This window comes from Barbus barbus (genome assembly GCF_936440315.1).
Source record: "Barbus barbus genome assembly, chromosome: 9".
In the NCBI taxonomy this organism is placed as follows: Eukaryota; Metazoa; Chordata; class Actinopteri; order Cypriniformes; family Cyprinidae; genus Barbus; species Barbus barbus.
This window is the reverse complement of record NC_136737.1, coordinates 23,997,095-24,009,991: the sequence shown is the minus strand read 5'-3', so window position 1 is coordinate 24,009,991 and position 12,897 is coordinate 23,997,095. Positions and strand designations below refer to the sequence as shown.

Genomic DNA, 12,897 nt, shown 5'->3' with positions numbered 1-12,897 from the left:
AATGGATGGAGGGACGGATAGTAGGGGATGGATTGATGGAAAATAAAGTGAGTGGGTGGATGGATGGATGGATGGATGGATGGACGGATAGTAGGGGATGGATAGATGGAAAATAACGTGAGTGGATGGATGGAGGGACGGATAGTAGGGGATGGATTGATGGAAAATAAAGTGAGTGGGTGGATGGATGGATGGACAGATAGTAGGGGATGGATAGATGGAAAATAACGTGAGTGGATGGATGGATGGATGGACAGATAGTAGGGGATGGATAGATGGAAAATAACGTGAGTGAATGGATGGAGGGACGGATAGTAGGGGATGGATAGATGGAAAATAAAGTGAGTGGGTGGATGGATGGATGGACAGATAGTAGGGGATGGATAGATGGAAAATAACGTGAGTGAATGGATGGAGGGACGGATAGTAGGGGATGGATTGATGGAAAATAAAGTGAGTGGGTGGATGGATGGATGGACAGATAGTAGGGGATGGATAGATGGAAAATAACGTGAGTGGATGGATGGATGGATGGATGGATGGACAGATAGTAGGGGATGGATAGATGGAAAATAACGTGAGTGAATGGATGGAGGGACGGATAGTAGGGGATGGATTGATGGAAAATAAAGTGAGTGGATGGATGGAGTAGATGGATGGATGGATTGGCAGATGAGTGGATGGAAAGATAAAAAATAGACTGTTGTAAGCATGGATGAATGGACAGACGTATGGAAAATAGATTGAGATCAAATTTATGGACAGTTGGAAGGAAGGATGGATGGATGGAAAATAGACTGTCGGGTGGATGGGTGGAAGGATGGATGGACGGATAGATGGATGGGCAGATGGCCGGACAGAAAGGTGGAAAAATGGATGGACAAATAGATGGAAAAATAAACAGTCTATGGGACTGATGGATGGACAGATAGATAGGTTTAAGAATGTCAAGATTTATGTTTATGAATTAGTCTAAGCAAATGAAGGGCTATAGTGTTCTTACCGGTGCCAACGATGCGTGGATCAGCGAAGTGATTGGCGAGAATGGCTGCGAGCTGAGTGAGCGTGTTCTCATAACCTGAGAGAGACAAACATCACACCACAGCATGAGTGTGACACATACAACTGCTCCAGATCAGAGTTCACATATTCACTAGCAGCTCTTGTGACCAGTAATAACTGAGAGACCTGGAAGCTCCTCCATGCAGTTGGAGGGGCTGAAGTAGTTTTTCAGGGCGCTGTAGCTGTTCATGGCCACGTTGAGGTAGAATTCGGGCATGAATGCGAACAGGGAGCCCGTGCTGTCTGCGTGCTCGATGGTGCGGATACACACCCGCAGGAGCCAGTACACGTCCAGCATCTTATCCTGGGTTCACAGATATCAGTTCAATAAACCAGGACATACACATGTTTCCATCTGATTCTGAACTGAGCTGAGAATCCAGAAATTGCATGCAACGCCTTGAAATGCACTTCGTATTTTAGTATTACACCATTAAAATTCCACCCTCTGAATCTTGCTTCTGTATATTTAGGGACTTTTATTTACAAATTACCTACACTATAACTGGCTAACCTCTTTGCCTGTAAAGCATGTCTATTATAAGCTGCTGCATACTAAATAGCCATTTACCATTTCTGAAAAATTATTAATTATAATTCATTAAAAATCATTAATTATTTGTTTGTTTTTTAAACATTTTATTGGATTTTGTTCCCCTGGATGAATAAAGAAATATGACCCCTTTAAAGCTTATTATGATGATTATTACTATTATTATTGTTGTTGTTATTATTATTTAATTAGTAAAAAAAAAACATTTACAGCTAATTAATTGTTATTGTTATTATTTTTGCAGCATAGTAAATAAATAAATGAATGAATGAATGAATGAATGAATGAATAATAAATAATGGCTAGTAATTATTATTTTACATTTCTGGAAAAAACAATTTGTTCAGCCTAATCAAGCCATCAATAAACAAATACATATGTTTAAAAATATTTATATATAAATATTATTATTTTATATTTCTACAAATTCATAGTCAAAAACGCCATTTAAAATTGATTAATTGCTATTGTTTTCATTATTGTTTTATATTTCTGCAAATCGTGCAGCTTAGAAAATAAATAAATAAATAATCATATGACCCTTTTAAAATGGATTAATTTTATTATTTTATATTTCTGCAGCTTAATAAACTAACAAACAAACAAACAAACCACCTCTTAAAAATACTAATGATAAATGACCAAATTATCAATCAATAAATAAATGGATATGCATAAAATATTAATGTTATATTTTATATTTCAACAAATTCTTCAGCTTATTACTAAATAAATAATTGTTCTATAATCCTGCGATTTGTGCAGCTTAGTAAATAAAATAAATATCATATGAACCTTTTTAAAATTGATTAATTTTATTGATTTATATTTATACAGTTTTTGCAGCTTAATGAATGAACGCATGGTTATCATACAACCCCTTTACAGTTGCAGAGAGTTCTGTGATGAACGCATTGACATTTACTGCAAGTTTACATACTACTTCCTGTTCCTAAATGCCCTTTTGAATAGCCATTTCGAGGCTGAATTTAAATGTCTGGAGTTTATGGGGCACATCGTAAATGCAAAGCCCTGAAAGTCTTCAGACCACCACACACTGGGTTCTTCATCGTAAAATGATATCCCTTGCTGCAGATACAAAAATGCCACTGCTTGAAATTAGTGAGACAGTTCACCCTATGTTTTTGGCCAGTGCCTTCAACAGTACCTTGGAGTAGATGGTGGCATTGATCCAGGCCAACCTACGACTCAGGTGGTTCAGCTTTTCAGCAAACACTTTTTGGCTCTTCTGCAACTCTTCCAAAATATCCGGCCTCTGAGGAAAAAAAAAAAAAAGAATATTAAATACAGAGCTTAATTGTGTTCTTTATGAATATAAATGCAACATAACACTTCAATACGGTGGTCTTACTCTGCTTGGACATCGGGCGATCTTCTCGTCTGTGTCCTTTAGGGCGATGGCGTACTCATTAACATCATCCGATACAACCACCATCTGCAGAAAACATGCAAACAGAAATACGAAAACAGTATCAGATTTTGTGCTTTTCACTGAGAGCAAGTACAGAAAATTGCCCTTGTTCTCGAGCGGCAACAAAATGGCTAGCCATCCTGCTGGAGTTCAAAATAGCCACCAATTTTGGAAGTAAGGGAAAATTATCACCACAGTAACCAAATATCATATCATATAATATAATATTTGATAACCAGTTATCAAATCCAGCATCTAGATCTGCTTCTGTAAACCTGATTTTGTTGATCAGAAAACGAATAGAAGTCAGTTTGTGCTAAACAAAAGCGCTCCTTGTGGAAAACGCATTTGTGTTGTTATAAATTGAGCTTGAAGATTTTAAGTTCACAAACTTTTAGAATATGTTTCACGTTTTGAATGAAGAAAAGAAAATCAGTATGCAGCTCATCTCCACTTGAGAAACCGCTTTAGGCAGTTCCCAAAATACGAGTCTTGGATTATATATTGAGACTATGGTCATGCAGTTCTCTCAAACTCAGAGGAAATAAAAAACGCATTACAGCTTGATGAAATAACAAGGTGTGGTGGTTACACTTCTCGCTGTGGTTGAATTCTTCTGCATATCAATTATAAAGACAAGTCTCCTGCCACCACTGTGCCAAGTCAATGAACAAAGCCTTTATGAGTTCAGTCCATGTAAGTCAAATTAGGCCGTTTTGCTTGACAGACTACAGTGTAAATCTCATCAGGATCCAACAGTGGTGGAGAGAAATCACAGCGTGAACTGAGCCACTTTCAATTCGTTTTCAAAGCCACGGTACGTCATCGAAGGATCACATCAATATCAACAACTGCTTCCTCTTACCATGCCATCCATTTCAATTTTAATTAAATTTGACTTGTAGAGCACTTTTCACAAATGTATACTGTTCTAAAAGAGAAACAAAGAAAAGTGTCTCGCAAACCCCACTGGTGCAATGATTCGCATCAGCAGTGGCATTCAAAAACTCCCTGGCGGAAGAAACCTTGGGATTAATTACTTTTGGCTGGTGACCAAAAGGTTGCAGGTTCAAATCCCACAAAGAGTGAGAATGATACTTAACCTGAGGTTACTCCTGGGGACACTGATTATGCAAATTGCTTTGGATGAAAACGATTCGCTAAATGACTACTTAACAGGGTCAAGAATGAGCACTCGGACAAGGAACAGATGAGAATAAATCTTGGCTTCAACAAAGAAATAAATTGTTGTTACTCACCAGTTGACTGGTAGCATTCAGAAACTGAAATATTATGCATTATTAAATCGTAAAAATTACAGTCAGACCTCACTGCTGTGTGTGAGATTAAAATTATGTACGTTTGAATTAATGCATATATTAAAAATGCAACCATCTGTCAATCAATGCAACAATGTGTTACAATTCAGTCACGTGTGGATATTAGATATAAAAGATTACCTAGGAGTCATTTTATTTCTCCAGAACTTTGAATCGAGAATTGATCATGTTTTTTCATGCTTTGCTTTATATTTTTATGCTTTGTTTATGTATTTTTTTCTATTTTCATTCTTTGTTCTGTTTTGTTTTTTTATGCTTTGTTCTATTTCATTTGTTGTTGTTTTTATCTATTTTGTTTGTTTGTTTTGGGTTTGTTCTGTTTTATTATTTATTTATTTATTGCTTTATGCTTTGGTTTTTAGGCTTCATTAATTTTATTTGCTCTGTTCCATTTAGTTTGTTTGCTTGTTTGTTGTTTTGTTTTGTTTCGTTTTGTGTGGGTGTTTGTGTGTGTTTTGCTCTTTCTAACGACTGATTATTTTGAAATCTTAATGTTTAGTTATCAAAAGTATTTGAATGTTTGAAGTATTTGAAAATATTTAGTTAAAGTGCCCCTATTATGGGTAATGAAAGGTTCATATTTTGGCTTTGGAAGTCCCCAACAACAGCTTAACATGCATGAAAGGTCAAAAAACACTTTCATTTTCTTATAATATGCATTTATTTTTTCCTTATTTGCTAAACGACTCCCAATTGATTCGCTCAATGATTCATTTTTCCAAACCCCTCCTTTGCGTGATGCTAATCTGCGGTGATTGGTCAGATTGGTCGATATTATTTCCAAATCAAGCACAAGCACAGTGCTGCTTTGTGTACAGCGTTAGCGGGGAAACAGCTATTTTAACCGCTCCTAGTGGCAAAGAATGAATTTGCATTTTCATTCAGACCAACGCGAAAAGACCAACAAGTGGGCGGGCAACATGATAATGTTTCCTGTTGACGTCAACATGAAATGGCTTGAGATTCGTTTTAAAAACGACTCTCGCTTCAATGATTCAGAGTCGACGCTTTCTTTTGAGAGGCAATAACTTTATACACTTTTAAAACTTTTGTTTTCATTCACTTAGAGCTGTGTTACACAATGCATGAAAGGTCATTTTCAAAAATCCATAATCGGGGCACTTTTTTTTATTTTCTGTCTGATTTTTGTGTGTGTTTGTCTTTTGATTTAGATTTTTTTTTTTAAATGACTGATTATTTTGAAATGTTTAAGTATAAACTAAAATACTCATTAAAGCATAATTATGATTTTATAAGTCTTTGTATGAAGATATATTATTGGACTCTGGCATTAAGACACTGAAACAAAAATATGAGGATCAATATTTATCCCCAGTCATTAGACTGTTACAGTGAGCTGGAACGCTACTGTTTTCCTTTTTCAATTACACTGTTATCCTTTCCTCTAATAGATTATTTTCATCATGCTGGATGTTGTAATGCCATTAATACAGAGCCAAGAAGATGCACCGCTTCCATAGTTACGTAACACTTTTCTTATGATGAATGACAGCTTGTTTGATAAATTACTCACAGCTCACAATCTGACAGTCAGTTCTCAGCCATTTCAACAATGCATTTGATTGACTATTCACAATCATTTTCTAAAATAAAAGTGCCAGTTGGATTAATTAAAACCTTATGAGTAAAACAAAGGACTCCATACGACGATGTTTAAGGAAAAGTTCACCTAAAATTAAAAATGGTGTCAACATTTACAATGGAGAGATTGAGACATTCAATAAAAGGAGACGTCAAGCTCCACAGAAAATTATTTAAAAAGCACCATAAAAGCAGCCCATATGACTCATGCTCTATATTCCCAAGTCTTCAGAAGCTATACTATAGGTTTATGTGAAAAAAAAAACACAATAGTTTAGTCATTTTTCACAAGAAATCTTTCCTCTGTAATAACCCTTGAATACCATTGTGTATAATACATGGCTGCTTTTGAATGGCCGTCAATGGAGAAAGATGTTCTTCCGGACCAGCCAAAACTTGTTCAGAACAAGAAGGAATGATGACAGGACTTTTGTTTTTGGATGAACTAAATTGCAACAGAAAGCACAAAAAAAGACTAGATATGCTTAGGAATTCAACAATGAGAGGCAGAGAAAAAGCAAGAATCTCTTTACTACAGAGAGCAATCACTCTCCGTGATTGAAATCCCTTTTCTTCAAGCATAAGGACACATATGGGGAGACAAAGGTTGATGTGCTACAGAACTCTGCCGAGCGAAGCACTTTACGAAGATCTTGAATTATAGACTTCACGGGTTTTCTGTTCGACTCCATTCTCCTCGCTGTTGAGAGTGAAACGTTACAACTGCTGCTGGCAGTGACTGGGTGACACAAACAGCGTTTATCAGTGGAGTGGGTCGCTCGACATGAGCTGGCACACGAGACCTTCTCTAAATCAAAGAGGAGGTTTTTTAGCAAAATCCATGCAAGTGAACTTGAAGGAACTCGAGAGCAAAATGAAGAATGAGGACTGAACTTTTTTTGGCGCTTACAATTAATTTAACTTTCAAATCAAAAGGGAAAAAAGTACTTACATTTAGCACAAAGATAATGAAAGTTATTTTTATGAATTTTAAGACTGTTGACAATAATATAATATATGAATATATTGATATATAATATATATTTTATTGTATTATAGGAATAAATTGTTTATTTAAATTTACAATTACTTAATTTACATATTAAATTGGTTATAACTAACAAAATACAATATAGCATTGTATACTAAAATAAAGATAATACTCTAAAAGTACTTTTTACTGAAAATTTGGCCACAAAATAACACTTCAAAATGCTTGAAAATGTTATAATATTACACATTGCATAAAATAATTCCAACACACACACTTCATCCACAGAAATTTCCACACCCATCGGCACTGTTTTGGAATTGCGCTCTCGCGATAATTTGCTCTGTTTAGTAAAACTGGCCCTAATTATTTTGCATTAATAAATATAAATACCTGTTTTCCTTTGATTATTAGGTGAAACATAACCTAAATTGTTTTCGCCCACTTAGGATAGACGTAATGCATTTTGAAGTGCACTATATAATGAAGCCCTAAACCTCATATACAGGCTTTCACCATCAGACGCGACTGATGTGTGATGCTCTCAAACCCTTTGGAATGCCATGAAGGCAGAGCATGGTTAGACGTCAGTAACGCAGCATGTCTCTCAGATCCGTACCTTGCCGAGCTGCTGATGAACGCTCAGATTGTACATCATCACAACCCCGTCCATAATCTCCAGCAGCGACTTCTCTGTGATTGGCTGGTCAGGCTTTTCGAATGGTCGCCCCAGCAACAGCCCATCGTTACCATGGCTTCCCTCGACTGGAGATGGCAGAGGGGGAGAAAGAAAAGAGGTTAAAATCATGCCATATGCCTCTTGAGTTCAGTTACAGATTCTTTTTTTTTCCTTGTTTGAGACGCTCATGGCAAAGCTAATTGGTTTCCATCTGATTTCCTGTGAAGCTGTGGATTGAGACTGTAATGTACTGCAAAAATGCTTTTCGAAGTCATGATGTCCTGTAAAAAATACCAAAACAACCTCAAAACAACATATTTGCTTAAGATATTAAGATATTGTACTGGAGATATGCATTTATGTTCTCTGACTATATCTTGAATTGCATCCATTTCATTTTAAATGTCATTGAAAAGTAATTGTAATTAAATAAAAGTAAATTAATTCAAATTAGTTTTAAGAAAAAAAATAAATCAGCAAAAAAAAACTACTTCACTATTAACATTTGCTTTCAGAGAAAATGGACATTTAGATATTTTCTCTGGGAAACTAGACAAAAAATATTATATTTTTCAGGTGTTGGGAATCTGCTAAATAAATAAACAATCAATAAATAAATAATAAACCATTAATTGATAGTTAACATAGTACTATAAAATTAAACATTAAAAATAATAATAATACAAAATAAAATATGATATATAGAAAACTATAAATATTATAAAGAATAAAAATACATTTGTATATAATATTATTATTTAAAAATAGCAGCAAAACTAAGTTAGCTGCTGGACTCACTGTCTTCCTCAGTTCTTTGCTCCACGGCGAGAGTCCGGATCTTGACCTTCTCCGGCAGGGCGAGGGGTCGTCGAGGGGTCATGAGGCTGACGGTGGTGGTGTTCAGGAAGCGGTTGGCTCTGCCCAGCGTCGGGGAACTCAACCAGCTGGGACGGGCCAAAGCGCCACCCATGGCCACAGCGCCAGACGGTCTCTGCCGTTCCCAAACACACAAACAGCATTCATCTTCAGCCGCATGACATTCAGCATTACGTCCTCCTCACCAACAAAACCAGACCAGCTCCACTAAACAAAGCGCTCGACACCGGACGTCCCGATGAGATTCAGCCAAAATCAGGTCACTTCTAATGGAACTAAATGTGGCCACATATTGGAAGTAAATGAGGCCAGTTTTTGGAGAATGTAAAAGAAATGTGAAGCTTGTAATTTTACGAAAGCACTTAAGAAGAATTATTCTGTTATAGTTTGTCTTATCTGAGCTAGAAAGTTGTTCTCGTCAGTTTTTTAAGGGTCACTTCAGGGTTTTAGGCATTATGTTGCCATGGCAACAAGGTAAAACTAAATACATTTTTAGGTTATTGTTTTGTTTTTTACATTTCATATTAAAGCTATTTAAATATTAAAGTCCTATAAAAATATAAAAATAACAGTAATATAATAAAATTTGTATATATATATTTTTTATAAAATTAGCAATTATACATGTATAAAAGTAATAAAGTATAGTAGTTTGTATTATATAATTATTATAAATAATAATAAAATATAATATAAATTTGTTACAATCCACATATATAATTGAAGTGTAATATTGAATTAGAATTAATTACATTTACAATAATATATCATTTCTTTTGTAAATTACATTATAAAAAAAAATTATTATCCATGTAATTTTATGTATGAATATTTAAATCTAATTTACCTTTACAATAAATAAATAAATAAAATGTAACTTATTTTTACAACATATTACATACATACACTGGTCAACTGTTGTTGTGTTTAGTTGTGCTGTAGAAATATGCATTTTATTATAAAAATATAACATTCAAAGTAATAATATACATTTTAAAATTATATCAAATAATGATCCTATATTATATATTACATAATATACAATATTATATAATGATCCTATGTATGATTATGATCCTATATTTATGATCCTGAAAATTCATATTTAAATTACAGGAATAAATTACATTTCAACATATATTCAAATAGAGAACAGATATTTTAAATTGTAATACTATTTCAAAATATAACCTTTTTTTTCTGTATTTTTGATCAAATAAATGCAGCCTTGATAAGCAGAAGAGACATAGCTCAATTACATTAAACCCAGAACGCTCCTTTAACATGATTTATAGTCATCTATCCCACAATTACATATAAAATGACTTTCAAATATGTTGTGAAAATGATTCTTGGTGGTCATTAATGTACCTGTGCAGCTCCAGTCTCCTCATCTTCATCCAAATCATCCATGGATGTGGCCTGGATCTCCGCTGGGTCTATGATGATGTTGGCCTTCGCGGCCAGGTCATCTAAAATATAATAAACCAGTCAAACTATCAACTTTAATATGCAAAACAACAACTCACTAACTCATTTAGCCAGTAGAAAGAGTAGAACTTGGACAGATTTCAACACTCCATAAGTCATCTCAGAGGACGACAAGCTCCTGGGTTTTTATGAACACTTCAGTCTATTATTTATTAATGCACATTTGTCTTCTTCTGGACAGAAGAGCAATAAAAAAAATCTTGGCTTGAAGTCGTCAGAGGGCTTATAACAACTGCTTTAGGAGAGATATGGGCTCCACTTCACTCCAAAGGTCTACATTTTCAAGGATACCCAAGGCCGGCTGCCCAATCGAAGCGTAAATGTGAGAAAAATGGGCCAGTAAAAGCAGTTTGGGAGTAATTCTCGGGAAGAAGAGAGAGAGGGAGAAAAGAGTCAATCTCAGCCTTGAGAGTTGAGTGAGTGTTGTACAGTATATGCACATTGATCCATTGTTACTGATAGGTGTAAGTTAAGCACTTAAGTGACCCTTTGCCCAGTGTGCTTATAAGTAAGTCTAAAGGAGATCTCTGTGTTTGGGTAGTTTTAAACACAATTTCAAGGGAAAAAATAACCCAAAACTGCACCAAAAGAAGTCAATTGTAAAAGTGACCTAATGTATCCAAGAGTGAATATAGGTGCTATTTTTACTCAATGTTTTTCCATTTTTAAAACAAAAAAATAAATTCAATTTATACTTTCCAAGAAAACATTAACTGATGTTTACCGCTTTGAGCACTTTACAACAACAACAACAACAAAGTACAGTTACATTAAATATTTATAATAAAATAATTTGAATTTTTCACACACACACACACAATATTGAAGAGCAATGATGAATTATAATAATTAGATTTAGAATAATTTATTTATCATTTAACATTTATTTAATCATTTATTGAATGTTCACCACCTTGAGCAGATTTTACAAAATAAAAATGTATTTTATATTTTCATTTATTTATATTAACTATAATACATATAGAATGATATATTAAGTGTCTATAATACAATTAATTTATTAAATAATGTAATTAGAATTAATTTTAAAATAATTTCCAAATTTGTATTTAATTTATTTATTTTTTATTTGTATTACAATTTTAACTCACATGGAATCAGCTAAATTGAACTTAACTTTAATATAAATTATAATTGCATTTCAAGTAATTGTAAAATGTATTTTATACTATTTCAACATTTAAAATATAATATTAATTTTGTATTTTATATAATTTATTTTATTTATTTATATATTATATGTACACTATAATGTCATTTTAAAATTAATGTTATCTTAGTAAATGTCATAATATAAACAATAATTACATTTAAAATAATAATTCATAATTTATTTTACAAAGAAAATTATATTAATTTCTTTGCATTATCTCTTATATTGCACAGTCTACTGAGTATGCTAGACCTACGTTTCACTGCTTGTTGTATATTTATATAACTTGTATGTGACAAACAAAAATATTGAATCTTGAAATAAAATCTTGAATTTTATATCTTTATAATTTCCTTTCCCTAGGGTAAACTGAGCTACAGCAAATAAGGTGAACATAATTATGCCATTATCGAGATCACTAAACAATCTGATAAGTAAATCTAATCATTTATTGTACGACATCTCAAACAGAATCATAATTTAAATCCAAGTAGATGATGAAGTCTGACAGAGTGGATGAGCCGAGAGATATGGTTTCTTGACCATAAGCTAAAGAGCTTTAGTGTAGTTCAATAAAAATCTGCTGGAGAATGTCAAATTGGACAGTGGGATGTGTTATTATTATGATCATGAGTTGACAGAAATTACCTTTAAGCTTGACCTAAATCAATACTACGCAATCGATAAGCGCAATCATTATACAGCCAAGAGATGATGATAATGATGAAAGTAAATGTCGATGGTAAAAGTAAAGGTGTTCTGGGTTGATGCTACTTTTGGTCCACTTGCAAGTGACTATAATAGTCTGGATTCTAGATACAGCTATGTCTATCAGAGTTTCTGCAACACCGTTTCAACTAAAAACGGTAAATGTACTGTTATCTGTGTAAACTACAAGATCGCAAATTTGTGAAAACAGTGACGTAATGAGCATGTGTATTACATGTTCAGTCTACAGCTTTGTGCGTAGGGACATAATGTTTCGTTACAAAGTAACATCGCCATCTACTGGCCAGGCATGAATAATAGTGTTTTTAAAGTGAAAGTGAAAGTGACTACCAAGTATGGTGACCCATACTCAGAATTTGTGCATTTGTGCCCATCCAAAGTGCACACACACAGCAGTGAACACACACACTGTGAACACACACTTGCTCAAGGGCACCTCAGTCGTGGTATTGAGGGTGGAGAGAGCCCTGTACATTCACTCCCCCCACCTACAATTCCTGCCGGACATGAGACTCGAACTCGCAACCTATGGATTACGAGTCCGACTCTCTAACCATTAGGCCACGACTGCCCCGTTTAGCTGTTTTCGCGGATCCGTGTGAATGGGGATCATTGTGACAACATTCGGCTCAATGCAAAACTTTTCAAAAACACAAAGGAAAAACTGTTCCGTTATTAGTACATCACTGTCGTGCAAACTAGGGCTGGATTTCCACACCAATTTTCACAATTCGAATAAATTTTGATTCATGTGTATACAAAGACTTAAATTACACTCAATTATTTTTTTTTACAATACTAAAATACTATACTGTAAATTTAGTATTGTAAATTTAGTTACAATACTAAATTTACAATTACATAATTGTGTTTCTACGCCAATTCGTTTTTTGATGTCTAAACATCTGAATGGTGGCTGTCATAAAAACTTGATGGATTTATTAAAACTTAATTAAATATTGAAGAAC

At 34.1% G+C, this 12,897-nt stretch overlaps 1 protein-coding gene across 1 annotated transcript in view; it reads right to left on the bottom strand.

Annotated features, from left to right (window-relative positions):
* LOC306875378 (E3 ubiquitin-protein ligase RNF123-like) overlaps positions 1 to 12,897 on the bottom strand; it is a 124,558-nt gene that overhangs the window by 91,383 nt on the left and 20,278 nt on the right. The window contains exons 22-28 of the mRNA XM_079425888.1: positions 9,907 to 10,007; positions 8,458 to 8,650; positions 7,600 to 7,745; positions 2,988 to 3,071; positions 2,784 to 2,891; positions 1,189 to 1,366; positions 1,004 to 1,078 (exon numbers count right to left, since the gene is read on the bottom strand). Of these exons, the coding sequence (XP_079282014.1) occupies positions 1,004 to 1,078; positions 1,189 to 1,366; positions 2,784 to 2,891; positions 2,988 to 3,071; positions 7,600 to 7,745; positions 8,458 to 8,650; positions 9,907 to 10,007 (885 nt within the window). The remainder of the gene's footprint in view (positions 1 to 1,003; positions 1,079 to 1,188; positions 1,367 to 2,783; positions 2,892 to 2,987; positions 3,072 to 7,599; positions 7,746 to 8,457; positions 8,651 to 9,906; positions 10,008 to 12,897) is intronic.